Here is a 27,714-nt window from a genome sequence, read left to right on the forward strand (position 1 = left end):
ATGATTAGTTTTAGTTATAAAAAGTATTTCTAATTTAGTACAGATTCACATGTTAGAACAGTTACTCCGATATGCTACAATCAACAGTGACACAATCAAAAAAACACCAACTCAGTGTTCCTGTACTTCTGTCTGCCCAGTCAATCTGCTTCCCAAATCACCAGTTGATTTGTACTATTTCGGTAAAAGAGCCTCTCTGCTCTGCCATTTAAACTAACACCATTCATTGAGTGAATCTCAAAATAACCCACTCGTTGGACTTACCTCTCCTCTCTGCAGCAGATTCCAGAGCAACATTCACTGGAACTTCTTCTGCTGGGAGACTCTCAGTGTCTCCCTGCTCTATCTTTGTCACTGCTTCTGTCTCTGAAACTCGCTCACATATCAGCAGGTCAACTTCCCACTTCTCTTCTTCCTGTTTTTCTACGATGGTGGTGGCGGGCAAGGCCGCCGCCTTCCTGCCAGCGCACTTCCTTTCACCACCTGGTGCAGACACTGGCTTTATGGGTAATGGAGTCTCCCCTGCTCTGTTGTGAGTTTTTGTGGCTCCCTCGTCTTCGCCAATCACAGATGCCACCACAGGTCCCCCGGGTGAAATAGTCCCATCTGTCTCTGTACTACTTCCTGTAGCCTTCGCAGGTCTCCGTGCGCTCCCTCTACTGGCCTCTGGGGTGCTTCTGTTATTTCCTGGCGATTCTGTTGCATGTCTTGCGGTTTTTGGAGTCCTCTTTCTGTTTTTCCTGCTGCGGCCAGCAGGAGAGTTGGCAGCTGGTGTGACCTTCTGCTCTCCCCCAGCTTCCTGCCTCTGACAAAGAGTTCCACTGGTACAGGATGTGTGAGTGACAACAGCAGAGTCCTCCCCCTGTGATGTCTCCTCCAGCGACGGAGGACGTCCCCGTTCCTCTGTTGTCGTGCTACAAGTCTCTATGGTTACCGCAGACAGACCGTTGGAGCAGGGCTGCGGCCCACAGGCAGGGCTGACCGGGTCACACGTCTGTGCGATGGTGCCAGCAAAGTCTGAGTTTCTCTGCAAGAGGAATGATGGGAAATGTCAGTACACAAACTGCTTCACTAACAAGTTAACACAACAAAATATAATTTAAATTAAAAAAATACAGTGATCATGTCTTTCCGGGTCAAATTGATCACTATGGGCAGATGATTATTAGCCAATTTGTGTTCTTTGTCTGAATTTCTATTGCAAGATTACCATTTAATTGACACTATTTATTATTATGAATATAAAGTAATGAAAGGGACAGCTTCGCTATTTACTTAATATTAACAACTGGTTCAAAATTCAAAACAGCTGTTTCAAAACGGTTTTCAAATTACAGTAATGTACTGTGTAAACTTCAAATACAGCGATCAATCGCTTACATGGATCGGAAAGCTTGGGACAGAATAATTTCTATACAAATGCTGTAAATATAATTTGTTTGTAGTAATCAAGTACTCCACTAACATAGTTAATTTTGTGTCTTTTCTTACATAACAAAAATGTTTAAAACTATGGTAATAAAAAATAAAATAATTTCTTAACTTACTCCAATGATACTTTGTACACTTTCTGTGGTTTTCTTTTCACCTGTCTCAAAAGCTCATTGTAAAGTCAGGCTCCATTGTATTCACCGTATTACGGAAGCCTTAATTCTATAAAACCCTGAGAAGGCGCATATATTTGCAAATTAAATGAAGTATAGGCGGAGTTATTTTGGTTGCACAAGTTGAGATTGGTCGTTAAATGTTAGCTCTTGCTGTTCCATTAGCTGGTGTCTTGCTAAGTGTGCTCTCAGATCTGTTGTGCTCCCAGAGTATTCGATTTTTGCAATGGTACATTTTGTAAACGGCATGGCTCTTGACGAACATTAGCTCTCACACAAACACTGTAGCCAGTCTATCTCTATGGGATTCAGCCATGGGTGGTAACGTTACTGGTCAGCTAGGTTTGCTAATGCTAACGTTAGCGCTTTGCCGACGCGCTACTTCCCGTTTCAGTTTACGTTTTGTGCGTGGAACAGTCAAAATCACTGAAGATAAATTACAACACTGTAATCTAGCGGTCGGGGGTTTAAACAAAATGAAGACACAAATCTTTAAATGTAAATTATTAATACAAAATTGATACAATCTTTTTTGAGAATAGAATCTCAGTATCTCCAAACATATCGCGTTCCTCAAGTGTATCAATATTTTCTTACACCCCTAGGGAATATAGGACAAGTCACATATGATGCATTTGTCTGGTGTTGTGGTGGTGATCTGAATATAAATGTAAATTTATAAACTATAAATATACACCTCCTGGTAACCTCTGGTGTCGCATATTAAAATAAAGGTAATACACAAGATAAAGCTTTGTATTGTGAGGTGAAAACTGTGAATTTACCCAAAATAAGTCTTGTATTAAAAACTGTGTACACGCACAACTGGAGTACAGCTGAACCACAAATTAGTTTGAAAAAATGTAACCAAAATGAAATGAATATCTAAACTAAGATTGAATTTCACTTACACATAAGTACTTTAGATAATATGATTGAACTGAGAATCGGACTCTAACAATCCTATGCACAGGTGTGTGTGAACTCCAGAAAAATGTGTGAACTCGCTCACCTTTTCCTCCCTGTGCAGGTGGATACGCCTCCTCAGCTCCTCCACCTCCCCCTGTATTTCTGCCCCCCCACCCCTCCTCTGACGGAGGGCCGGGAATGTTAGGTTGTAGGTACCGAGGTTTGCGTGGTGCTGGAACACACGGCCCCCAGGGTAAAAGTGCGGCTGCGCCTTTGGTTCTGCATGGACACTTGGGAAAGTCTCGTACCTGCATTGACACAAGATACGTTTGTCTGAGAAACATTTACAACACAAACTGCTTTAATAGTTGTTGTTTTTCTTTTTGTGACACACATTTGAACTCTTTCAATCATGTTGAAAAAGTACATAAACAAGTAATTTATCTCCGATATTTTTATCTCTTCTTACCCGAGTCAAAGTACGGACAAATGATTAAAATGAACAAAATATGGAGTAGCTGCCAAAATGAATATATAAAAAATAAATAAAGTCAACATCTAAAAAGACCAGCAAGGTCAAACAAATGCTAAACTAAACGTTGTAATCTGACAAGCGCAAAACACTCAGCCGATTTGCTGCACACAGCCCTGTGTGGTGGATGACATCACATCACTCATGCAGACTTTTTTTTCTTTTTTTAACAACGCCCTCCCCAGATCCACCCACCACCCTAAGCAAGGATCAGATGAGCTGCCAGTCAGCTGCTCTGACGCTCATTGTTCTGGGAGCACCTCCCAGTCCGGCCCGAGCCACCACGGAGGAGCTGCGCAGGGAGACAACATGCTGAGTGGGTGTTTGATGGAGTGACTGTTTAACCGGCACACACCTACACACGCACACACACACACACACACACACACACACACCCAGACAGCGCACTTCATCAGGTAGTAACTGTTAAGCCACCAACCACAGTGACACAAACGCACAGAGATTCCCAGACAGCATTTTGCTTGAAAACCAGTTTTTCTTCATAGCGAGAGCATTGGATTGTCATGTCTGCCAACTTAGTCCTTAACTGATTAACGTTGCCGCAGATTTCAGCTTCAGTATTTACTGTTTTGGTTCACTGCTCTGATGGCGTGGTTTCGAGAGACATAGCTCCAATAAACCGAGTGTTCACTTCCTGCTCGGCAGCCAACTGCAGACGGACACAGTTAGAGACCAGCCAGTGACTATCGTAGAGCATTTAGCAGCAACGGGATAATTTGGTTTGGAGTGGTGTTTGCGTCCACCTGATGGAAGTGCGATATCAATAATAATAATACATTTTATTTGTATAGCGCTTTAAAAAGGTACTCAAAGGCAAATGGTGAAAACAGAAACAATAAAAGCAATGACAATATAAACAAGGCAGAGAGATGGCATTATAACTGTAACAAGCTAAACAAAAACATTCATAACTAGCATCACAGGTTAAAAGCAGATTTAAATAGGTGAGTTTTAAGTGCAGTTTTGAAAATGGCGAGAGAATATCTGAGGTGCTGGGGGAGGGAGTTCCAGAGGGAGGGGCAGCAATGGAGAAGGCCCTGTACCCCCAGGGTCCTATAGCTGTGCTGCTGTTTTCCCTCCAATTTGCCTGTCACCTGATCCAGCTCACTTGTGCGTCATGTCTGTTTCACCGTTTTTTCTAGTTTCAATTGATCTACTAATAGTACGATGTCAGCCAACACGTACTAGAACTTTTTTAGAACTAGAACTGTTTTTGCGTCCCCCAGATCAGTTAGCCTGCTGGGCTACTATTGGCTCGTTTGTTAGCCCTGGGCTCTGAAGCTATAACGCCACGGAGATTACAGATATAGAGGGTCATACGTCAAACTGAAAACCACCATCTGTGAATTCAGCTTCCACCTTTGTTAATACCTGGACAAGGCTGTGGGCTGTAGCCCAATTGTCCACCAGATCTGCTATGGCTTCACTCACCTCTCCATCCGACCGTGTCAGCTGCGCCCGCCTGGTGGATAAAATTACAGAGTTGGAGGGAAGAATATCCACGCTCTACAGGATCCAGTATGCCGAGAACCTCATGGACACCATCATTTTCGGTCCATCACAAACTGACACAGCCTGCGACGGCGTGCATGATTCCATCGCTTCCAGTCCTGCTGCCGCGACCCCTCCTCCGGTCGCAGCTCCTGAGGCTTCCTGGCTACGGCTCGGAGCTAAGCCTAAAGCCCTGGTCAGCTCTACTCCATCACATCACGAGCCCTGGTCCCTGGTCTGTGCTCGTGGCAGCCGGAGAGGGAGACGCTCATCTCCTACACCCCATGGCTTCGATGTCCAGCTGAAGAATGGATTTAACGCCCTTGCCCTGCGCGAACTCCCTCCTCTGACTACGGACTCCCAGCTTCCTACATCATCCCAGCTGCCGCCTCGGGGGACCCACAGCCCCGGGTCCACCGACATCCCTACGCCAGTCATTCCTGAGCCCTCCTCTCGCCCCAGGACACGCCGCTCCATACCGTGCTTTACACCAGCACCGCGGCGAGCTTCGGTCCCCTGTTCTCTCAGTCCTTGCTCGTCTTCTCCGCCACCACTGGTTGAATCCTCGCCTCCATCCACGCGTATTGCACGCGCTGTGTTGCCGCCTCGTCCCCTCTTCGCCCCGACGACGCTGATAGTCGGGGACTCGATAATCAGGAATACCCGTTTCTTCAACGCGGAGACACACTGCTTCCCCGGAGCAACGGCTCAAGACATCCTGCTGACACTGCCTGGCCTGATGCGCGCCCTCCCGTCTTCCATTCGGCGAATTATCGTTCATGTGGGAATGAACGATACAGCCCTCCACCAGTCTGAGTTGACCAAGATGGATTTTACAAATCTTTTAAGCTTTTTAAACAGCTGTGGACTGTCCACTGTGGTCCAAGTCCAACACTCGGCCGTGGATCACAGCGGTTCAGCAGAGTCCTCAGCCTCCACACTTGGCTCCAGGCCGCCTGCAGGACCAACAACGTGAGCTTCATTGACAATTTTAATCTGTTTTGGGGCCGCTCTTCTGCTTTTAAGAAGGATGGTATTCATTTTAACAAGCTGGGTAGCCGCCTGCTAGCGGCTAATTTACAGCATGCTGTTCACTCCCATTCACATGATTGACTGTTTACACCTGGATCCCCTGTCCGCTGTCACTCTTCCTCTACGATCATTCATCAGCCGCATTCATCCCCTACAAGCAACACCAGCTCCCCCTGGCGGCATGGAGGGTCTCCTACTACTCTTTCCACGGCCTCTACCGTAACTTCCACTCCACGACCCATGAACATTCCCGTGAGAATCACAGGCTCGCGCTCACACCCTAGTTATGGTCGGGTTCGAGGTGGTGCGCGAGTGATCGGTCCTATTGCACATACCCCCAAAGCTTCCTGTGCTGATGATGACTCATAATTTGGCCTTTTTATTTCTGACCGAGACCTGGCAACGGAATATGGAATGCATCCATTTCAATGAACTCTTCCCTGTGGACTGCTCTTATGTTGGGACACCGCGTTTGATGGGCCGCGGTGGAGGCCTCGCCATGGTCTGGAAGAATCAGCTTTCCTGCCAATTGGAGAGCACAGAATCCTATGCTACTTTTGAACTACAGCTGACTAAAGTGAGCCGGCTAAAGCAGTTTTTCTGTTTTTTTATTTACCGACCTCCAGGTCCTGCAGGTCAGTTTTTATCAGAGTTCACAGACTTTCTGACCTCTATTATCAAGCTAGACAAAGTGCTTCTGGTTGGTGATTTTAATCTGCATATCAATGATACCACAGACTGTATTGCTACTGAGTTTCTCAATATTACTGAATCTTTTAATTTCACGCAACATGTTTCTGGCGCCATTCACAGGGGTGGTCACACCTTGGACCTTGTGTTCTCTCTGGGTCTTGATATTGATAATACCCGTTGTGAGGACCTATTGATCAGTGACCATAAATGTATTTTCTTTGATCTTTCTGTCAATGCTGACCCCTTGTGTCTGAAACAAACATTCCACTCCCGCATTATTACTCAGAGTACAGCTGATCATTTCTCTATGCACTTCTGCTGTGATATTAACACAAATCTCAATGATGTTGAACTCTTGATACAGTCATTTAATGAACATTGCACCACTTTGCTGGATAAAGTGGCACCTCTTAAGCAAAGGACCAGGGCAGCCGATAACACTACTCCGTGGATGACAGACGCTGTGTGCAGCCTGAGACAGAAGTGTTGCAGGACAGAGCGGCCCTGGAAAGCTACTGGGCTAGAAGTGCATCGTTTATATCTCAAAGACCTCAGAGTTTATTTTAATACTGGAGTAAAGGAAGCTGGAACTGCTTATTTTGCCAACCTAATCTCTTCGTCAAAGAGAAATCCCAAGATTCTGTTTGACACAATTAAGAAAATTGTTTCACCGTCTGTCTCCACATTACCATGCTATTCTGTTGACGATTGCAACAAATTCCTTATCTATTTTATTGATACGGTAACAGGTATTAGGTCTGACATTCATCCTGGGATCTGTTCATCTACTCCTCGCAATCTCCTGCTGTTCTGGACTCTTTCCAGCCTATCAGCCTTCAAGACCTGATGGACTTAATTAACAAAACAAAGCCATCATCTTGCCCTCTGGATATAATACCATCCTCTCTATTTAAGAAAGTTCTGCTAATTATTGGCCCTGCAGTAACATCTATTGTCAATTCCTCATTGTCTACAGGAATTGTCCCTTCCTATTTCAAACATGCCACTGTCCAGCCCATATTAAAGAAACCTAACTTAGATCCAGCTTTGCCCATGAACTACAGGCCCATATCAAAACTGCCTTTCTTGTCCAACATTTTAGAGAAAGTGGTGGCCAAACAACTTACTGCTGCACTGGAGAGGCACAACATGTACATCAAGTTCCAGTCTGGGTTGTCGAGCAACACTCGACTGAAACCGCTCTCCTGAGGGTTTCAAATGCCATTCTCGTGTGTGCTGATGCAGGTGACTACTCTGTGTTAGTTCTTCTGGACCTCAGTTCTGCATTTGACACTGTAGACCATGACATCCTGATTAAGAGGCTACGTGATTGGGTGGGCATATCTGGCATAGCATTAGACTGGTTTACATCTTACCTCAATGACAGCAGTTTCAATGTCTCTGTGGGTGATTTTGTGTATGTTACCTCTCCACTGTATTGTGGTGTACCGCAGGGCTCGGTTCTGGGGCCTCTGTTATTTTCCTTTTATCTGTTACCTTTGGGGCCGATTATAAAAAGCTATAATGTGTCCTATCACTTATATGCAGACGACATCCAACTCCATCTTTCATTCAAACCCAGCGAGGCATTCACATTAACTAGGCTCCTGGACTGTGTCAATGCCATCAGAGACTGGACGGCAGAAAACTACTTGCAACTCAACGACTCTAAGACGGAGGTCCTAGTTATTGCTCCAGAGGAGTTTGTCCCCATGATCAGGCAGATTATTAGTCCACTCTCCTCTGCTGCCCATTGCAACCTGCGCAATCTTGGGATTTTCTTTGATCGATCCATGTCGTTTGACCCTCATGTTAAGCAGCTGTCCAGGTCATGTTTCTTCCATCTAAGAAATATCAGTAAACTGAGATCTGTAGTATCAACACCTGAATTAGAGATGATCATACACACATTTATCTCTTCACGCATTGACTACTGCAACTCACTTTTTACATCACTCAGTGCATCTGCTCTTAACCGTCTGCAGGTCATCCAAAATGCTGCCGTCAGATTACTCACCAGGACAAATCGACGGTCTCACATCACCCCCGTACTCCGATCTCTCCACTGGCTTCCTGTAGCATCTCGGATACACTTTAAAATTCTCACCATCACTTACAGAGCACTTCACGGTCAGGCTCCGACTTATGTAGCTGATCTACTTCGCCCCTATTCACCCGCCCTCACTCTCAGGTCAAATGCTCTAGGTCTTCTGTCAGTCCCACGCACACGATTTAAGACCCGTGGTGACCGAGCCTTTGAGGCAGTGGCCCCGCGGCTCTGGAATGCTCTGCCTGCAACTCTGCGCCTCGCAGATACTGTGAATACTTTTAAAAGCCAGCTAAAAACCCACCTGTTTAGGCTAGCGTTTGTGTAAAAGTAAACTCATGTCCTAGACCTGCTCTTAAAATGTTTTACATTTTTATTTTATTTTTTACTTTTCTCTGTGTATATAATTTATTGACCCTTGAGTCACATTGTGTTTTTTATGCTTTTAAATGTCTGCTCTGTTGAGCACTTTGTGATACTATTGTCTGTGAAAAGCGCTATATGAATAAAATTCATTCATTCATTCATTCATTCATTCATATGTGGACAGAGTATCAGGGGTAATGAGGTCGGCGGCGGTGGGAGCGTGTTGGTGCAGGAGGTTCGAAAGTTATGAAGGGGCTTAGGGTTGTGGAGGGCTTTGTATGTGATGAGGCAAATTTTGTACTGTATTCTTTGCTGTATGGGAAGCCAGTGGAGGTTTTGAAGTTTTGAGTTTTAACTCTCCTTTTAGCTCCTTTTAGGTCTCCATCAACCCCAGAGGGAAATGTTTGGCTCTCCAGCTACTAAATCCTCCACTTTGTTCACCAGCGAGTCGTCGAATTAGATGAGAGCGGTAAGACTGGGGTACATGTAGGGCCGGGTACAGAAACCTGGGAATCAAATGGGCACCGGTGCTAAATTATTAAAGACTGAAGTATTAATAAGCTCCTAAATTATCGGTTCTTTTAGCGGTGCTTATTAACGTTTCGGTTTAATGCATTACCACGCCGCAGCCTCTAACCCCTGTTCTCTGTGTCGCGATCGAGCCAGAGAAGAGAGGTCGCGGTGGAGCCGGTGAAGTGAAGATAACTGCGAGAGAGACGCTTGTTACTGTGAGAGCACAAAAACCTTTGCGTCTAAACAGCCGACAATTCATCAATACATCTGTTCAACAAGCATAAACATGACGCGAACATGTAGAAAATAGATATTTCAAATCTGCTCCATCCGCAGTCTCTCATTCACTCACGGCGTGTTTGCACAACCACGGAGCGCTAGCTCTGCAAATAGTTAAACAAGCTAAGACAAAAGCAGTCTATATATAATCTACCTGTTTAGCTTAGTTTGCCGCGTACCTTATAATTATTGTAAATGAATCTGCCGACTGGGAGAAAGAAGCCCCTCCCTTCTATCAGCTGTGCCATAATTTATCTTATTAACATTTCAGATTAGTTTCCAGTAAGATATAAATGACTTTATATAGTGACTACAAACATCTCGTTATATTTAAAATAGAAATTAATTCTACTCCTGTTGTCCTTCTTTTATTTTTATAAATGTATTTTATAGCAATTATTAGGAGTATCGATAAGAGTAGTAGTACTAATAAAATCCGAACAATACCCATCTATAGGTACATGTGCCATGAAAATTCTCTGCAGAGGGTTGAGGTTTCTCATCTGAAGCCTTAAAACCTGAACCCTCAGGGACTTAACTGACGTTACTTGTTAAATGGTTATGTGTGAGAGGTTGCAGGGGCTTCCAGGACTTGCCACACAAGATGAGAGGTACTTGTCAAATACTTGATTTACTCATTTTTGTCAAAACAGCTTTAATGACATCATTTTATTTTCGATGAATAAATGTGTAATATAATCTATGCTTGCATGTGTTTTTAGGTTCCATCTTCAATCCTTAATGTTTCAGTGTAAACTTAATATTTAAGGATGAACACCCATGTGCTATCCTCTTTGTTTACCTTTTCTTTCCTTACGTCTCCATGCTTCAACTTGTAACCCCGTGTTTATCGGCACATTGCTATGAATTGTGGGTAATTCCCTTTGGCAAAGGCTGTAGAAATGTGGACGTAAGTGTTCATGAAGGGCTAAAAAGATATGCTGGAGAGTCCTCAAACACACGATGACTTGACAGTGGGACAGAACTAAACCCTCAAAGTCTGTGAGTGTGCCGACTGGGATTGGGACATACTCATGTAGACATGACTCAGAACCAACACGCCTCCCCTCGCCGTCTGTGTTTATGTCTCCCTCAGTAACCAGCAGCTGTGTACTGTAGAACACCATTGTTCTCAGACTCTCCTCCCTCTATTCATCTGTCCCCCCCTTTTTCCCTTTACCCTACCCAGAGAATGGACGGGCTGACTCAATTACTGTGATGTCATCAGTGTGAGACAACAAATGTAAAAAAGGAGGGGCGAGCAGGAGGCACAGTGAGAGGCTGTACTTTCTTCAGTGTACGAGGAAGTGAGTCACCATCTCCGCTACTACATGAGCACCCCCCCCCCACACACACACACACAGATCACAGCGACCTTTGACCACCAAACTCTAATCAGTTCATCCGTGATCCTTAATATTTGTGCAAAACTGTATAGACATTCCTGACAACCCGAAAACATAATGCTTTAAAAAAGTTTTTTGCCGCATTATCTCCACCAGCTGTCAACTGGTGAAGCCAGCGTGAAACAAACATGAGTTAAATACAGTAAAGTATTAAGAGGCTAACCCTACTGTTGACAGACTTAACTACTTTACAACTCTGTCCAAATCTGGTGCAATAGATGTTACACACTTCTTTTTTTGACGACAGTACAGCTTACCCTATGGCAGACCAGAGCAAGTGCCCTGACACAGCAAAACAAAATTGTGGCGCACAGGATGCATTTCTTGCAGCATTATATAAGGTTTCTGTTAATACTCAGAAAATATGAAAACAAATTTGAGCCAAGATTTGATGAAAATCAATGTAGAGAATTACAGTCTTGCAACTTGGGTGGTAGGTGGTAAAGAGGTTAGAGAAGAAAAATAGTAGCCCAAAGGTTGCCAAGTTTGATTCCCTGGCCAGAAGGCACAAATATCTGGCGGTTGTCATTCTGCTGATTTGAGTCAATGAAGGGCAGATAGATTGATTTAAAACTTGTTTTTCCCTTTTACTTTTGTTAGGTACATCCAATAGCAACCAGCTGTCCGTCCATCTGTCCATCCAACCACATCTAAGTATTTGTTATTGATTTCTAATGAGCCAAGATCCCCAAATTAAATGCAACATGGTGAGAGTCATGATAAGGGACTTAGGTCTTGTGACAGTGTGGAGAAGAAGGGGGCAGTAGGTGGAGCCTCTGATGTCCTAGCAGCAGCATCGCTAAAAGAAAAAGCAGCACTGGGTTTGCTTATAGTCTTAAAAAAAAAAAAAGATTCATCGCACAGCAATTGTTGTCTGTCGCTTTGGATAAAGTACGTGACTGGAACGTAATGTAGGTGAAACTATGAGCTTCTACTTGAAGCACAGCATCCACTAACTATTCTTCCAAGAAAAACTATGTCTAATGCTCCTATAGACACTCTGTGCAGTGGACCGTGGCTTACTGGGTAGAGAGGGTTGTCCGCCAACCGAAAGGTCACCGGTTCGATCCTCGGCTGCACCGTGTCCTGTGTCGAAGTGTCCCTGAGCAAGACACTGAACCCCTAACTGCTCCCCGGGTGCCTGTCATTGGCAGCCCACTGCTCCCTACATATACAGGGATGGGTCAAATGCAGGGAATAATTTCCCCACTGTGGGACTAACAAAGGAACGTTTCTTCTTTCTTTCTTTAGGATGGGCTTACTGTGATTGACAGGTTGCTGCCGCTACCATATACAGCGTCTCTTCCGCATTCCAAATATGGAAACTTTCGTTAATTGGTAGCAAAACAAAAAAACATGGTGACGGCAAAATTGCTGAACTTGAGGCTTCATAACTGCAGTCCACAAACCAACGGGTGATGTCACTGACCACGTCCACTTCTTATATACAGTCTATGCTACACAGCAGACAGTTCCGGGTACATGGTTTGGTTCCAAAATGACAATTTGGTCCCTCCATCAGGACGTTTAATCAAGATCCACAACAGCTATAGTCATGCACTTTAGATGTTTTTATTGTCTTGATATTTATTTTTTTGTCCTTTTTTTATACTTTTCCCTTGAGCTCAGTGACAGGTTTTCTTTTTCCACAATAAAACGAATGCCATCCTCACATTCAAATAACATTTTGTCGAAACAAACGTCAACTCAACAGCTCCGTTTGTTAGCTTGTAGTGTAAAAGTACTCACTGCGTGAAGAGCTCTGCCAGCTGCCGATGCCCTCTGCTCTCTGCCTGTCGCGCTGCAGTCAGGCCCTGAGCGTTGGGCCTCCTCAGCGCCTCCCTGGCTCCCGGTTGCTGCAGGAGGAACGCCGCCACCGTCCTCAGACCGTGGCTGGCTGCCAAGTGCAGCAGGCTGGAGAGCTGCTGGCACTGAGACGCGGCTGGAGAGGAAGGAAGAAAAAAACACTGAGGGGGTGGACTCAACTGATGAGACGGAGCGGAGCGAGGTGGACACCGCCTGGCGGAGAGAGAGATGTGACAGCAGGTTTACACTGACAGATATTAGTCTTTATTCAAAACTTGGGTATCAGCCAGTCATGGCTCCAGGTTTCGCAGAAAGTTTAATTGAAATTCTGTGATATTTTCTGATATGCTCAACACTATTTTCACAAATAAATCCCAGCATTCAAAGCCCAAAGTGTCCCGTTATCAGCTTTTACTGTTGATTTTATACCAGCCTAAAAACAAATGTATTTTACCACATTTTGAGGGGTTCTGAATCAATTATTTTTATGGTATTTTAATTGTATTATCTAAAAACCTATTAGTGACAAAAAGTACCAGTCTTGTGTGTTGCATCAAAATCTGCCAAATGTGACCGATCAACATTCCATAAAGTGTTCAGTTGTTCTCAGTCCGTTGATTGCGCGATGCAAAATGCTGCAGCTGATAGGTGCATCATCACTGACTGCATGCACCTAACAATAAACAAATGCAATATAAAGACAGTCGTAGGCCTTTACTGTGAAACCTATAGCGTTGGCACCAATTGTCAGAGTTAGCGAACAACTTGACTCAATATCTTTTGTGGAGCAAATGGATTTTATCATGTATTTAACAAACTCGACAAAGAACAGACACCATTTTTAACAACTGGAAGAATATATATTAGTGCTGGGCAACGATTAAAATATTTAATCGTGATTAATCGCATTGCTATGACAAAGTTCAATAATGAATTCAAAACTAGTGTATTGCGCACTTTTATTTTAAAAGTACTGCTATATGAACAAAAGGGCAATAACATTTGGTTTGCAAACACTTTAAACATATAAGGTGTTTAACAGCAGCATTCCCTTTACACAGTAGCGATCATATTTCTTATATTATATCATTCTTATAGCATATGTATATTTTCCCTTGAACTCACGAGATGCAGGTAGCATGTTTTATACTTAATGTGAATATAATTCATACTTTATTGGCATCTTATTCTGAAAACCGGATGTTCGTCTGAAGAAACCGGATGTTGTCTCACGTTAATGTTTCCGTTAACTTTCAAAGTCCTTCGCTCGCTCCCGATCTGCGCCGTTTAAATGCGGTTAGCGTGAATTTCAGCATATAGGTGCACTAACATGTAAGTGTCTGCTGAGTTGACCACGGAGGTCTGAGTGTCTGCTGACTTTACCGCAGCGATGTACAGTCGTCTCCAGGGAGAGCAGCAGCTGGTGCAGCTTCTCTTTATTTCTGCCCCCCCCCCCTCAACCAGAAGCGGAAGTCGCCTTTTCTCTACGACAACCCTGAAGGGACATCATATCTCCAATACAAAACGATAAACATGAGACAGTCTGATTGTAGGATGTTTGGGCTTTTATCCCACTGTTCTTGTCATCCTCTTGTTGTTATGTATATGTATTGTCTCTTGTCTTTCAATTTAAAAAAAGAAAAAAAAAATTATAATTATAATAAATAAAAACAATGCGTTAACGCGCGATAAAATAATTGTCGGCGTTAATTAATGAATGCGTGAACGCGAAATTAACGCGTTAACTTGCCCAGCACGAATATATATAAAACGGATTGCAGAGCATCAGGTCAGTTTTTAGTTTGTGAGAAAAGATGAAGCCATGCTCAGGTTAAGCAGCTACGTGAAGAGCATGCAGAAGCGTGGGTTGACTCCGAGTGAAGCCTTTTCCCTCAGCCGTCCTGTAGACGTACAGAGGACAGCTAATCAGTGTTTATCTGATGTTGGGTTGACACATAACAACCTCCTGAACATCGTTGACATGCCTGCAAAAAGCTGTTTGTGTCCAAGAATCTCCACTTCTAGCCAAGGGAGTAGAATTTGGTGGGGAAGGTCAGGAAACGTCCCTGCCAACATCCATTGACATCTAATGCCGTGTTCACACCAAATTCGCGTCCAACGTGCCGCCGGTCTCGCCGGGGACCATTTTGCCGTGTTCGCACCAAACGCAGCGCGAATCGCGCCGGAGAGGGGGCGGGGCTTATCGGCCGAAAGCCGCTCAACTGTCCGCCATTAACCATGGAAAAAATAACCTATATTTCTGCTTAGTACGTGTTCTGGAAGTCACAGATATCACGGGAAACTAAACGCCGTCATGTCTGGTTCATAATATTGTTCAGAGGAGCTCCGTGGATTGTATCGAGCTGTATTCACTGCGTCTAGCAAGCCACCGGTCGCTGTTTACTACAGCTGTAGGAACACAAAATAAACTGATTTGGCTGTGATTCAACGGCAATAAACCGCCAAAAAGGGACTCCGAAATAACTACATAATGATGCAGATTTGTACTTGTCTTCTCCGACAAAAAGGGACTCCGAAATAACTACGTAATGATGACGATTTGTAGGCGACTTGTCTTCTCAATGGAGTGGATGGAGCGGTGCTAGGCTTTGCTAATATTGTAGCAGCTCCACAGCGTCACGCGATTATTCCGCAGAAGTTGAAAAATTTAAACTCACGCGTTAGACGCGATGGCCGCAAATTCGCGTCCATCGCGCCGCACCATCGCAAATTTGCGTCCATCGCGCCAGTCTCATCGCGTCTGTGCATAGACTTTGTATGTAATCTACTCGCGCCACAAATTCGCGCCGCGTTTGGTGTGAACGCAGCATAACTTGTCCCTGGCAATAGTTGTATTAGTGTTAGTTCATTAGCGAGAGAATAAGTCCAACCAAAAGGCAGAACTCAAGTTTGACGAAGTATCACAGCCACGCTTCTCAAAAAATATCTTGGATTTACGGAATTAAGTCTTAATATCATTTTTTGAGACCAGCAGCTCTGTCACACTTTGTTTCCTGACTTCAGATATGGCTGCAGACTGGGAGATGACATTTCAGCACCTTACAAGCAGGAAATAGATGCCTAATGCCGCCACTGTTTTGGATCCAGCAGCCCCGGCAAACTTGATTTTACGTGTAGCCACTTAGCCTCCGTCTAACAGCTGCATGGTCCAGACCAAGGAAGGATGATTGGTGTAGATCACATTTGTCGACTCATAGCGACAAATCAGTTTGACTGCTGATCCGTTTCATAAAAATTTATTTTCTAATGTCAGTAGGGAGGAAATAAACAGTTTTACCCAATAATTCCTATGCCCACATGAATGCCATGTTTATGATCTTGTGAGTTTTTTCCCCTGAATTTAAGCTGTCGATTTGAAATGTAGGTGAACACTTTTTATCATATAAAAGACAAATATGCATCTATTTTCAGAAGAGGATAAAACTGTTTTTGGACATATTTGTGGAAACAATGTCTCAACTTCAGGTGCGCAAAACACTTGAGTTAAGATTTTCCTTGAAGTGAGAGTTCAGGTTTTCTTTTTACTTCCAATAGATATTTTAGGTTTTCTCCTAATCTTGGTCTTAAAAGCCCTGAAAGTTAGGGAAACAGTTGGACAAAACACCGTAGAACTAAATGAGCCTCTCAGACTATCTTAACCACAGCATGGCAGAGTTTATGGTGATGAATGAAGAAGATCAACGCATCCAGGGAGGAGTGCTCCATGACCGGGAGACATTCAGTGTTTAAGGTGAGACAATTAGCTGCTAGGTTTCTATTCCTCCTGCTGAGTGGAAGCTAGTTAGCCTAGCTCGCCAATGGAGCGGAAGCAGTCTCTCTTTCATGGCTCTTTCAAAGAGCGGACATGCGGATTGAGCAAACAGGCAACAGCGGTGGCCCAGCTGGTGCCTGTTAGGCTGCTGAACTTAAAGTGATAAAACATACACTGCATGTAAATGAACCCGAATGCTAACTAACAGTGCTGACTTGTTTTGTTGGTTCGTGGCCGTCTAACTCACCGGTGCGGCGGTCCGGCAGTGTGGAGCCCTCTGTGCCACTGTGTGCGTCTGTGACAGCCATCTGTCCGTCAACACCCGGTCCGGTCCTCTGGTGGGACAGGGTGAGGTGTTTCAGGGCCAGGGCCAGGCTCTGATCCAACCGCTCACACTCTTTCAACGGAATCTGACACACAAACAAAATAAAGGCTGGTCGGACATTTTGATTTCATTTAAATCCAATATGAACAATACCAAAACAAATGTTTATGGTGATCAATAAATCAGCATGAAAAACTTAACTGATCGTGTGTAGACCTCGGCTAAAAAAAATATACATCTATATGGAAGTGAGTCAACATTTCAGAGCCCTCAAGGTCTTTCCCAACTTACCTGCTCAACGTCCAATAGCAATGCTTCCTGTGGGGCAATGTTGTCGAGCAGGAAGTGGGCCATGTCGAGAGCCAAGTCCTACACACAACACACACACACGATACTGCCATCATTATTTTGAGGGACTCAGTCATTTTTTACCATTTAAAAATAGTTTCATCTACTTTTCATTGCGTGCCATTCTTGAACACGATGTAAATGTAAAAACATTATTACCAATTATTGGAAAAGAGAAAAATTGGATTTTTATGTACTCGCGGCAAAGAAATGTTGATGTGCTTGAGGTCAACTAGAAATTGAATGAGGCACATAATATTCCATATTCATCAATACAGAATAGACGTCACACATTTTTACTAGAGGACAAGGCCATTATATATGTTTAATAATAAATTTAAAAAATCTGATATATCAGCCAAAATAATTTATTTATTACAGACATCTCATCTGCTTCTAATGAAACATATCTTTGTCTTCTGTCATTTCTTGTATAAAAGTCAACATAAATACTGGCCATTTTATTAGGTAAACCATTCTCATTCAGGGTAAGATCCCCATCCCTGTAATTTTCCCCCCGGAGCAGCCTGAATTCTTGGCGTTGTGTTTTCAACAAGGTGCTGGAAACATTCCTGAGAGATTCTGCTCCATGTTGGCATGATAGTGTCACATACCATTACGACAGCAGACAGCATGATTTGCTGACACAAGACAGGATGGATCCATGGATTCATTTTGTTTACGCAAAATTCTGACCCTACTATCTTTACGTGGCCGCAGAAATCTAGATTAGTTTCACCAGATGGCATTTTCCCATCTTCTACCGGCCGGTCTTGGTCCTGTACTTGCTGGAGCCTCAGCTTCCTGTTCTTAGCTGCAGTAGTGGAACCCGCTGGGGCCTTCTGCTGCTGTAGTCCATCCAATTTATTTTTGCTGAAGTGCCTTAAACTTGCATTCTTTCTAATGTCCATCAGGGGGCGACTCCTCTGGTTGTATAGAAGTCTATGAGAAAAGAACTACTTCTCACTTGATTTACTACCTCAGTAAATATTGTAAACAGGAGTTTATGGTCTTAATCTCTAGTTTCGAGTCTTCTTCAATACAGCACCATAAAGCAGGGTATGCTTTCAGGCGGGGCTACCTTGTGATTGACAGGCCGATATCAGAGCCGTATACAGTGTCTCTACGTCACTCCTCTGCAGTCCAAATATGGTCACCTCCGTTCTCTGGTTGCAAAAATCCAAGATGGCGACGCCCGAAATGCCGAACTCGAAGCTTCAAAACGGCAGTCCACAAAACAATGGTGACGTCACAACGACAAGTCCACTTATTGTCATTCTTAGTCGATGGGTTCTACGTGAGACGGCCAGAGATAGCAACGTGTTTTCATCCACTCATGCCGCTCACTGGATTGTTTGGTTTTTCGCAACTCTTGAGACCATTGGGGTGAAAATCAGGAGATCAGCTGTTTGCAAGACACTCGAACCGACATCAATCATTCGACAAACCGAGTCGCGTGGATCACATTCTGATGTTTTAGTGAATTGTTTTTCAGCACGTCTTGTGCGCTTTTATACATTAAGTTCCTTTTACACCATTGGATGATCACATATATAGATGCATTGACACGCAGTGTTGGGAGTACCGAATATAGTGGCCACTGAATGTAGCACACTTTTTTTATCAGTGCCAAAACCAACGCAACTTAAAGTTAATCAGGCTACGGAACTGAATTATTTTCATCCAGCAAAGACAACCTCAGGTGGAATAAAAAATACTTTACATTTCATTTCCGTTTTAATTCTTGCGTCAGCTCTGTCCCAAAACGCACACATATTGCAAACAATGCTAAACACAAATATAAATGACAGACCTGGAACAGGAAGTATCCAGTTGAATGCAGTCAAAGAACTGTGCCGTTACCTGAACGAAGCAGAAGGTCTCCTGCGAGTGTGTGCCGACTGGTCCACCGGGCCGGGCCCAACATAGTGTCACCGAGACCTGCTCACACACATCATGGGCTACACACACACACAAAACACAGGGAAATTACTTCTGCTTTTATCTGTATGTTAAAACATACTATAAATATGAAAAGTAACTTTCAATAAATATCAATCATCGCCACAGATGAATAAACACAAGTGCGCTCATAAAGCCTGAGGAACATTATGTTATTCTGTCATAGAAGTGAAGCGTGTGCGTACACACACACACACACACACACACACACACACGCTACTTAGAAACAATGAGCTGTGTGATTTGTCTGTTTACCTGCTGTATAAGCAGATGTCATACACAATATTACTTTTCTATTAGGCACTGGTGTTAGTATTACTTCTTATAAACTTTATCTTTTTACTCTGTTTTTATTCCCATGTTGTTGGTATTTACTTTTCCTATTTTAGTTAATTTATTGAACTAAATTGATCTTAGTCTTATTGCAATTCTATTTTGCACTGCTGTCAGTATTTTGATACATTTAACATTTATTCCTCTCTTTTTTATGCATGTTCATATGACTATAGTTTTTTTCTTATTCTTCTGAAGAATTTCCGTTGGGATTAATAAAGTTCTATGTATGTGTGTCTTGGGCCTTCACACATCAGCACAATTTGAGTCGCCACCGAGATCCACAAACTTTAAGACAAAACGGACAACATTAAAGGAGCAGACAGTGATCCGAGTGCTTAATTCTTGAAGGGAAACTTCAGCATTTTTCAGCTTGGACCCTTTGTTTTTGCGTCTGACTAGTCGGGACAACGATATCTGAAATTGGTCCCGTATTGAGTAAGAGCGCTGCAGCCGCAAAACGAAAGGTCGAAATTCGCATCACTTATGCAACTCGAGGGAGAAATTTGTGAAGCTGCGTCAGAGTCACCTGTCATCACTGACGCCCTGACGTTGTTGAATCGGAAATGGAGGGAACAAATATTGTCGCCGTCTTTGGGCACCCAGAGTTCTACGATAGTGACTCATATGTGTACAGAGACCCAACTTACTATGTATTTAAATGTGTGTACAAGACAGCAAAAACGTTGCTGCCGTATTGCTTGGGTGGTGTTATTTTGAATGTTGATGGAGGAGCTTCAATTTTACCATAGCCTAGCACTGATCGATCAGAACTCCACTCAGAAGACAAGCATTTTAAAAGATGTTTGCGTGTCCTCTTGACAGACCTGATGAACAATGATTTCAGACTTTCTACAAATTGCACCAATGTAGTTATTTCGGCATCCTTCTTATATCTTTATTGCAATTAAATCACAGCAAAGTCTGTTTATTGGGTTCATACCGCTGTAGTAAGCCAGCTAAAGTGTGGCTTGCTGGATACAGTGAATACAGCTTGTTGAAATTCACAATGTTATAAACTCAGACAGGACGGCATTTGGTTTCCCATCATAGGGCTTTTTGGGAACAGGGATGACGGCTGTCTCCTTCCAAGCCCTAGCAAAGCTTGGCCAGCTTGGTTTTGTGCTTCGGCTCCCTTTTCAGTTCATTGTTTTTGTCTCCCTGCATAAGTGCTTTTTTTGTGGTTGAGCCGGTGTTTCGGCTCTCTGGTGACATTGAGTGTGTTCGGTTCACCCTCACTTCTCTCGAAGTCAGTGAGCCCCCTCAGCATTTCCACAGAGTCGTTATTACAAACCTGAATGGTTTTTGACTTGATCTTGTGTGTTTTCAATTTTTTCAAACCAATCCTTTAATCTGCCATCTGGAGGTTTCTACATGCTCTGTCACAACCACAACAGAGCACACCCAGAGCACACCTACCTCACGTAATACTGGGTGAGGCGTTGAGTGAAATCCATCAGCTCATTATAAACTCCTGTTCAGACTATGACTAACAGATATGATGTTGTTGGAGACGCCTGGTGATGATCTGAATCTTGAGAGATGCAGTAGATATTAAGGCGTGATATCCCCCGAAGAGTTAATGCCATAGATAACCGTGTGGAGAGGCATGATTCACTCCATCTATCTATCCATCCATCTATCACTCTCCATACTTCTATTCATCAAATGATCAATTCCTACATCCCCCATCCATACATTTATCTCTCAATCCATCCATTTCTCCATCACTCGATCCAACTATCATTCATTCAACAATCCCTCCATATATCTCTCCATCAAACCCTTCATCCCTCCATCCATTTTCTGCTGCTTATGCGGGGCCGGGTCAAATACATATAGAGTCATAATGATGTACTGATACACTTGAACTGGTATTGGTATCTGCTTTAAAGAGCAGCTAACCCGACTATTTCAACTATTTCAGACCAAAATACAAGAGTATTTGGGCCACTGTTGGGAATAAAGTTAGAATGTTATGAGTTCTTAGCAAGAAAAGGGTAATTTATAAAATATTTGGATAAAAACAGTTGCTAAATTTTTTGGAAGAAAGACACGTCACACTACAGGATAGAGTAGGATAATGAACTTTTAGGACCTAATTTTAGGAGAGAAAAAAATACAAGAGATAATGTGAGTGTGTTGTACCTGGACACACAGCATGCAGTGCGACGTGGCCGACTCGCAGTGTGCTGGTCAGATGTCTTTGGCTGGAGCCTGAGAATAAAAGATAAAACTCTGCCTCCTGCTCTTCGTCCTCTTCTCCCTCGGCACGACACACGTCTTCATCGTCGAGCTGAACGGTCAACAAACACTCGCCCTGAAAGGACAGAGAGGCAATGAAATCAACTTTAATGCGTTTACATAAACACACGTCATGTACGTCATCATTTATTCACCAAGTCTGTTTCTACTATTATCAACACGACAGCTGTTACACCTGAAAGAGAAAACACTCCTTTTTCCTCTAGGCCATTTTTTTATGTGCAAGCTCAAAACACACCGACAGCGACTCATGATTCAAGGCATCTACCTCAAAAAAGGTGCTACTTGCTACTGTTTGGAAACCAAAAATGTACATGGATGGCAACATTGTCTGGATCTCATGAGGCTCGAGCATGACCCATTGGTAATAATGGAGTGTAATAACTTAATTATATTAAGACTGTGTTCACAACGCAAATATAAAAAATGCCAACAAAAGTTTGTCTGAAACGTGACAACAAGCCAAGTTCACGTTGGTTTGTTCATTTGGAATAGTGAAAGTGAGATAGAAAAAAAAAAATATGATTTACACCAAGTGAAAAACTATACATAAACGCTTAAACGCTAGTTAAACGCTAAGAAATAAATGAAGTAATCTGTGGTGGGGCTGTGTGTGTGTGTGTGTGTGTGTGTGTACGTGTGTGTACGTGTGTGTACGTGTGCGTGTGTGTGTGTGTGTGTGTGTGTGTGTGTGTGTACGTGTGTGTACGTGTGTGTGTGTACATGTAGTGCATGTGTCAACGTCACGAGGAGCTGGCCGTTGCGTTGAGGTCAGCGTGTGTGTTCCTACTCTCCCTGCAGTAGCTCGGTGCAGTGTGATGACAGGATGGACACTGTTCCTGTGTGTCATGGCGATAATATGTGGCAACTACTAGATTCTCTTTCTACACCGAGAACAAGTGAAAATGCTCAGAGACACATTGGACCACATCAAACAGTGCAAAGTAATTGAGTCATCGATGCACATACTGTATAAGCTTGAAAATAACTAATCAACAAACAAAGGCGTGTGCCATCTGCACAGAGCATCCACAGGACAAACTACTAATGGGTAATTGCCAATCACTAAGCAAACAATATTCTTCAAACTGTTTGTCTTTAACCCTCTGAATCCTAAGCAGTGTTTTGCGCCGGTCACATTTTCCTAGCTGTGGCCTTGATTTTCACTGCAATATACTGCATCTCTATGGAAACAGCACAGCCATGGCTAGAAGTAGAGATAACTCAAAAATGTATTCTGTGCAGTATAACATGTCATAAATCATAAAAAAGAATTCTTTGAGAATTTCTTTTAGAATTCAGAATTTAATGTTTTTTTGTGTAAACGCTTTATTTGTGGTGAGATTTTTAAGCTTAGTTTCAGTTGCGTTTTCTGATGGAACCTTTCGTCACACATGATGTGTGTCAGGACTTTCAGAAAGACGAAAATCTGATAATGTTTTTTTTGCTTCTGGCTGTGATAAACTATGTAGTTTTGGCAATTGCTTTTCCATCCCGCCGGCGGGTTTTGGGGTTCAGAGGGTTAACCATGTTCTGCTGTCGAAATGTCTGAAAGTATAAAAAACGTTGTTTCTCCAACACCCGAGGTATGCAAGACTGTTACAGTTTGTAATCACGAGGATGTTTTTCTGTTTGGCCTGATGATGGCGCTGTTCTCTCACTGTTACAAGTGTATGCGGCTTACTCTCACAGGTGTGTGCTGCAACTAGGTAAAACGGTGAATGGTCTGTACTTCTATATCTCTTTTCTAGTCTTTCCGACTACTCAAAGCGCTTTCACACTACATGTCATCATTCACCCATTCACACACACTCATACATACACTGATGGCAGCCATGCTATCCTGCAAGGCCCATCAGGACTAACTAACATTCACATACAATAAGAAATTCAGTTCTCGGAACAAATAATTATTTAATTTCCTATATTTTTTCTCTATATTTGAATTTTCACTTGCATTTTATGTTTTAGATACACTTTTTTTCTTCTTTTTTATATATTGAATGAGCATTGTTGGAGGGAGCCTGAGATTGATTACTGTCACTGCCAACGACTGCTTCTCTGCTTTGTTGTCTCTTGCTGTGCACATAACAGAAAACTTGAACTAATCTGTGCTACATCTAAGAGCTGGCTGGCTACAGACGGTGTGCATGTAGGAGGGTTTGCATTAAAGAGATACAAAACTGAACAGAGAATAGAGTGTATATGTGTTGTATATTGCTCTCGTGTGTGTGCTGTGAAACACACAAATACACACACTTCTGCTGAACATGCAGTTAAAAGCCTGTTAACAGCCTCACCCATACAAACACGGGCTAACAATAGCACACAGGAATGTTTCAGATCTCACACACACACACACACACACACCACTGCTGTTGTTGTTAAACTGTTAGACGGACAGACGGGTCACTTTTCCCACGTGAGCGGTTACAGATGCTTTGGCTGCTTGTGAATATGGAAACATTCAGGCTAAGCTAACATACTTGTGTTTTACGCTCAGGTGCTCTGCCGGGACCAGATGAGGACACTTTACGGGCGCACATGACTGATGTATTTGGTACATGACATGCTTAAGTTACACAAGAAGCGGGACTGAATGTTGGGAGCTGGTTCTCAAGTGGAGCCTTTTCTAACTATATAGTGTAAGAAGAGTTGTTTAATTTGTTAAGAAATCCTGAGGATCGAGGAAGCTCGCGAAGGAGCTCTAAGCAAAGGAAACACCGGTGTATCCTTTGCGGAAGTCTTTTCAGCAGCCGTAAAAAAATAAAAAGGGGCGCTATTATCTGGAATAATCTCAAACAAAATGTATCTGTTATTTTTGTTTTCATTACTTGTATGTATTTAATATGATTAGATCGGTCAGATGCGCCAACAGTTTGTGTAGCACCTTATACAGTGGCGGGCCTTGCATTTTATACCTGGGCCTTCTGTGCTGTCCTACTGCACTTGAGCCAGCTCCTAATAACCTCATAATGGCGCTACAGCTATGGTTATTATTTGGTGTAATAATACACATATTCGTATTAAACCATTCGGTACAAGGCTTATGAACCGAATTTGAATAATACTAATGCATTTGGAAAATGCAGAAGCTTAAATTGTGGGAAATATAATGTTTTTGATGGACAGCGCTCCCGTAACAGACAACGGGATGTGTGACCTTTTGAACCCGGAACAATAACAAATTAAAGCTGCGAGCAGCGATGAACGGGCCTTCGCAATCTGCACGTCGGGATGCCGGCGGGACTCCAGCCTGCGCGTCCGATAACGTCTGCGACCGTCGGACGGCGCGTCCGCGAGCGAGACGTTTTTAATCCCGCGTGGGCCGCCTGATGCTGGAAATGATGCTTTGCAAATAGTCCGATGCTTCCTGTATCCGCTGCCTAGCGCTACAGAACACGTACATTATGTAGCTCTATATGAAGTGTAAACCACATTGTGTAAAAGTCACGTAAATCGGATGGTTTGTCAAAAAACGCAGATTTCCTTTCACCAGCAGGTGGCGCTGTGAGTATTAGGGCAAATTAGCTTGTAGACATCCTCAGGCCATGAGTGTTATCAAGCATGTGAAGTTTGGGACCATTTGGAACAAGTCCAGCTGAGTTACATCAGACATTTCCTTTAGCCAGTAGGCTTTGCGAGTTTACTGTAGCGCCCCCTAGTGGTCGAATGCAAAACAATTCTAAGGGTATGTTACTGGATGCGATGTGCACATATGCTGAATATTTTGGGAATTTAGAACAAATGGTTGAGAAATTGTGTATTGATATTTTGCCACGCACCTAAGAAGTGTATCGGTCCATATCTTGTAAACGCAAAGAGATATCAAAAAGATTGATAACTTTTGATGATCTAGATCCACTTATGATCCACAGCAAATTTCATAGAAATCGGAGCCAGCGTGTAGGAGTTTGCAAAAATGTGTTTTTCTTTCACTAAAGTCAAAATGGTTGGGCTTAGAGCTCCAGGGGCTTTTTTGTCCGTCTACATGTGATACATCTGTTTACCAAATGTTATACATCTAAATTTTATAGATAGATAGTGAAATGTACCGCGAGGGCTGCGTCGTCGAAATATTGTATAAATTCTTACAAGCACGGTCCCAAGAGACTTATTTTTAAGTCTCCATAGGATACATGTGCCTACCACGTTTCATACATGTAGCCAAAACGTAGCGCTGGGGCTGCTCTTTTGAAATATTGTAGGGGGCGCTATAGAAGCAATTTAAAATGGCCAAGCCCAAAACCCATATACACTATGTCTGCCTATGACACATGTACAAAGTTCCATGACTTTTTGAGCATCCCAACACACTAAACCATCAGCTTCCTTTTTCATGGCGAACGATGCACGGTGTTGCCATGGCAACGCAACAAAAACTCACAATATTCATGATGATGCATCATCAATGTCTTAAGGCCATTCTTACCAAATTTGAAACTCATCAGGTCACCTGGCTAGGAGGTATGAAGAAAAGTATAAAATATGACATTTCCTTCAGCCAGTAGGCGGCGCTATGAGTTATTGAATTTTTTTCAATTGAAATATGTTCAAGCTTGAAGTAGCATCATGCATAAGACGTTTTGTGCGGATTGGATAATGTACCTTGGAGTTATAACAACTTATAAGAATTTATTTTTTCAAAAACAGTGAGGCAAAATGGCCGCCGCGTCAAGGTTCTTCGATGAAAGGGCGAGATTTTGATAACTTTTAATCACAAAGGTCTTAAGAGCATCCTGACCAAAGGAGAAGTTGATGGCATAAATTCTCTAGGAGTTCGTTAAAATACAAAGGCTGAAATCTGCAAAAAGTGACAAAAAGCACAACTTCGCGGGTTTGCTGTAGCACCCCCTAGTGGTTTAATGCAAAACAATTCTCGGGGTATGTTACAGCATGCGATGTGCACATATGCTGCAAAATTTGGAATTTTAGGACAAACTGTTGAGAAGTTATGTGTATTGATATTTAGCCACGCCCCTACGAAGTTTATTGGTCCATATCTTGTAAACCCTAAGAGATATCAGAAAGCTTTTGATAACTTTTGATGAGGTAGATCCAGTAATGAGCCACAGCAAATTTGGTAGTAATGGGACTAAGCATGTAGGAGGAGTTCGCAGAAATGTGTTTCTGCGAACATGTGTGTCAAATTTCAAGTTAATGGGACATACTGGCCGAGGGGCGTCGCCGGTCCGACTTGTAGGGGGCGCTAGAGAGCCATTTCTGAACACAGAAAGATGCATTATTTTTCAGATGGCTATATTCACCAGGCCTGACAAGTCCCCAAAATTTAGTGAGTTTTCATGCATGGCAAGTCCTCCAACCATGCGTACGTTTACCCCAACGGGTACAATATCAATAGGGCCTCGCCGGCCCGACGTTGTCGGTTGCTCGGGCCCTAAAAACAGCTGAAGCGCCGCACGTGTCTTCAGGGAGGCTAAGCTAAACTATCTTAGCAGGGGAACAACAGCAGCAGACAATCTACGAACTCTCCCCACAGCGTTTAGCTGTTCCCTACTGATTCAGACAGGGCTAAAGCAATAGTTACATATTCCCCATTTCTCCAGAGCATCATGCTTGCTTTGTAAAAATAAAACAGCCCGAAAGGGTCAATGGTCCGGATAACCCCGCGCATGTTTTTAGTGTAGAGTTTTTAGTGTAAAGGTTAATGACTGTGGTCCTTTTAGCGGTTTGATTCTTTGAAGGGATCATACAAATATTTGACTGTCACATCTAACATTATCAGAGGTCTGCTCTGTTAAGTCTTTCCTTGTCTCTAACCCTAACCCTCATTCACGGTGTGGGTACATCTCACTGGAGTCAGGGAACGTATCAGAATACCCTTATTTTATTGGTTAAACTGCATCACGTGACGTGATTTATAACGCATTGGTCTGTGTTTTTCCTGCACAGCTGAACAAGTGCCGTAAATGCTGGAAAGGAGCGTGAATAACTCTGCTGCATAAAGCAAAGGCCCGCGACCCACTGAAAACGGGTCCGCGACGAACTA

The 27,714-nt window shown here is 43.2% G+C and overlaps 1 protein-coding gene across 1 annotated transcript in view; it reads right to left on the reverse strand.

The window, feature by feature from the left end:
• Positions 1-680: 680 nt before the first annotated feature.
• Positions 681-27,714, reverse strand: part of LOC306797741 (A-kinase anchor protein 13) — a gene marked incomplete at its 3' end in the record, with an annotated part of 55,600 nt that continues 28,566 nt past the window's right edge. The window contains exons 3-10 of the mRNA XM_079297137.1: positions 21,588-21,759; positions 19,008-19,105; positions 17,088-17,165; positions 16,719-16,881; positions 12,643-12,835; positions 2,617-2,821; positions 935-1,027; positions 681-821 (exon numbers count right to left, since the gene is read on the reverse strand). Of these exons, the coding sequence (XP_079153263.1) occupies positions 681-821; positions 935-1,027; positions 2,617-2,821; positions 12,643-12,835; positions 16,719-16,881; positions 17,088-17,165; positions 19,008-19,105; positions 21,588-21,759 (1,143 nt within the window). The remainder of the gene's footprint in view (positions 822-934; positions 1,028-2,616; positions 2,822-12,642; positions 12,836-16,718; positions 16,882-17,087; positions 17,166-19,007; positions 19,106-21,587; positions 21,760-27,714) is intronic.

The sequence above is a fragment of the Melanostigma gelatinosum genome (genome assembly GCF_949748355.1).
Source record: "Melanostigma gelatinosum genome assembly, chromosome: 1".
NCBI classification, from domain to species: Eukaryota; Metazoa; Chordata; class Actinopteri; order Perciformes; family Zoarcidae; genus Melanostigma; species Melanostigma gelatinosum.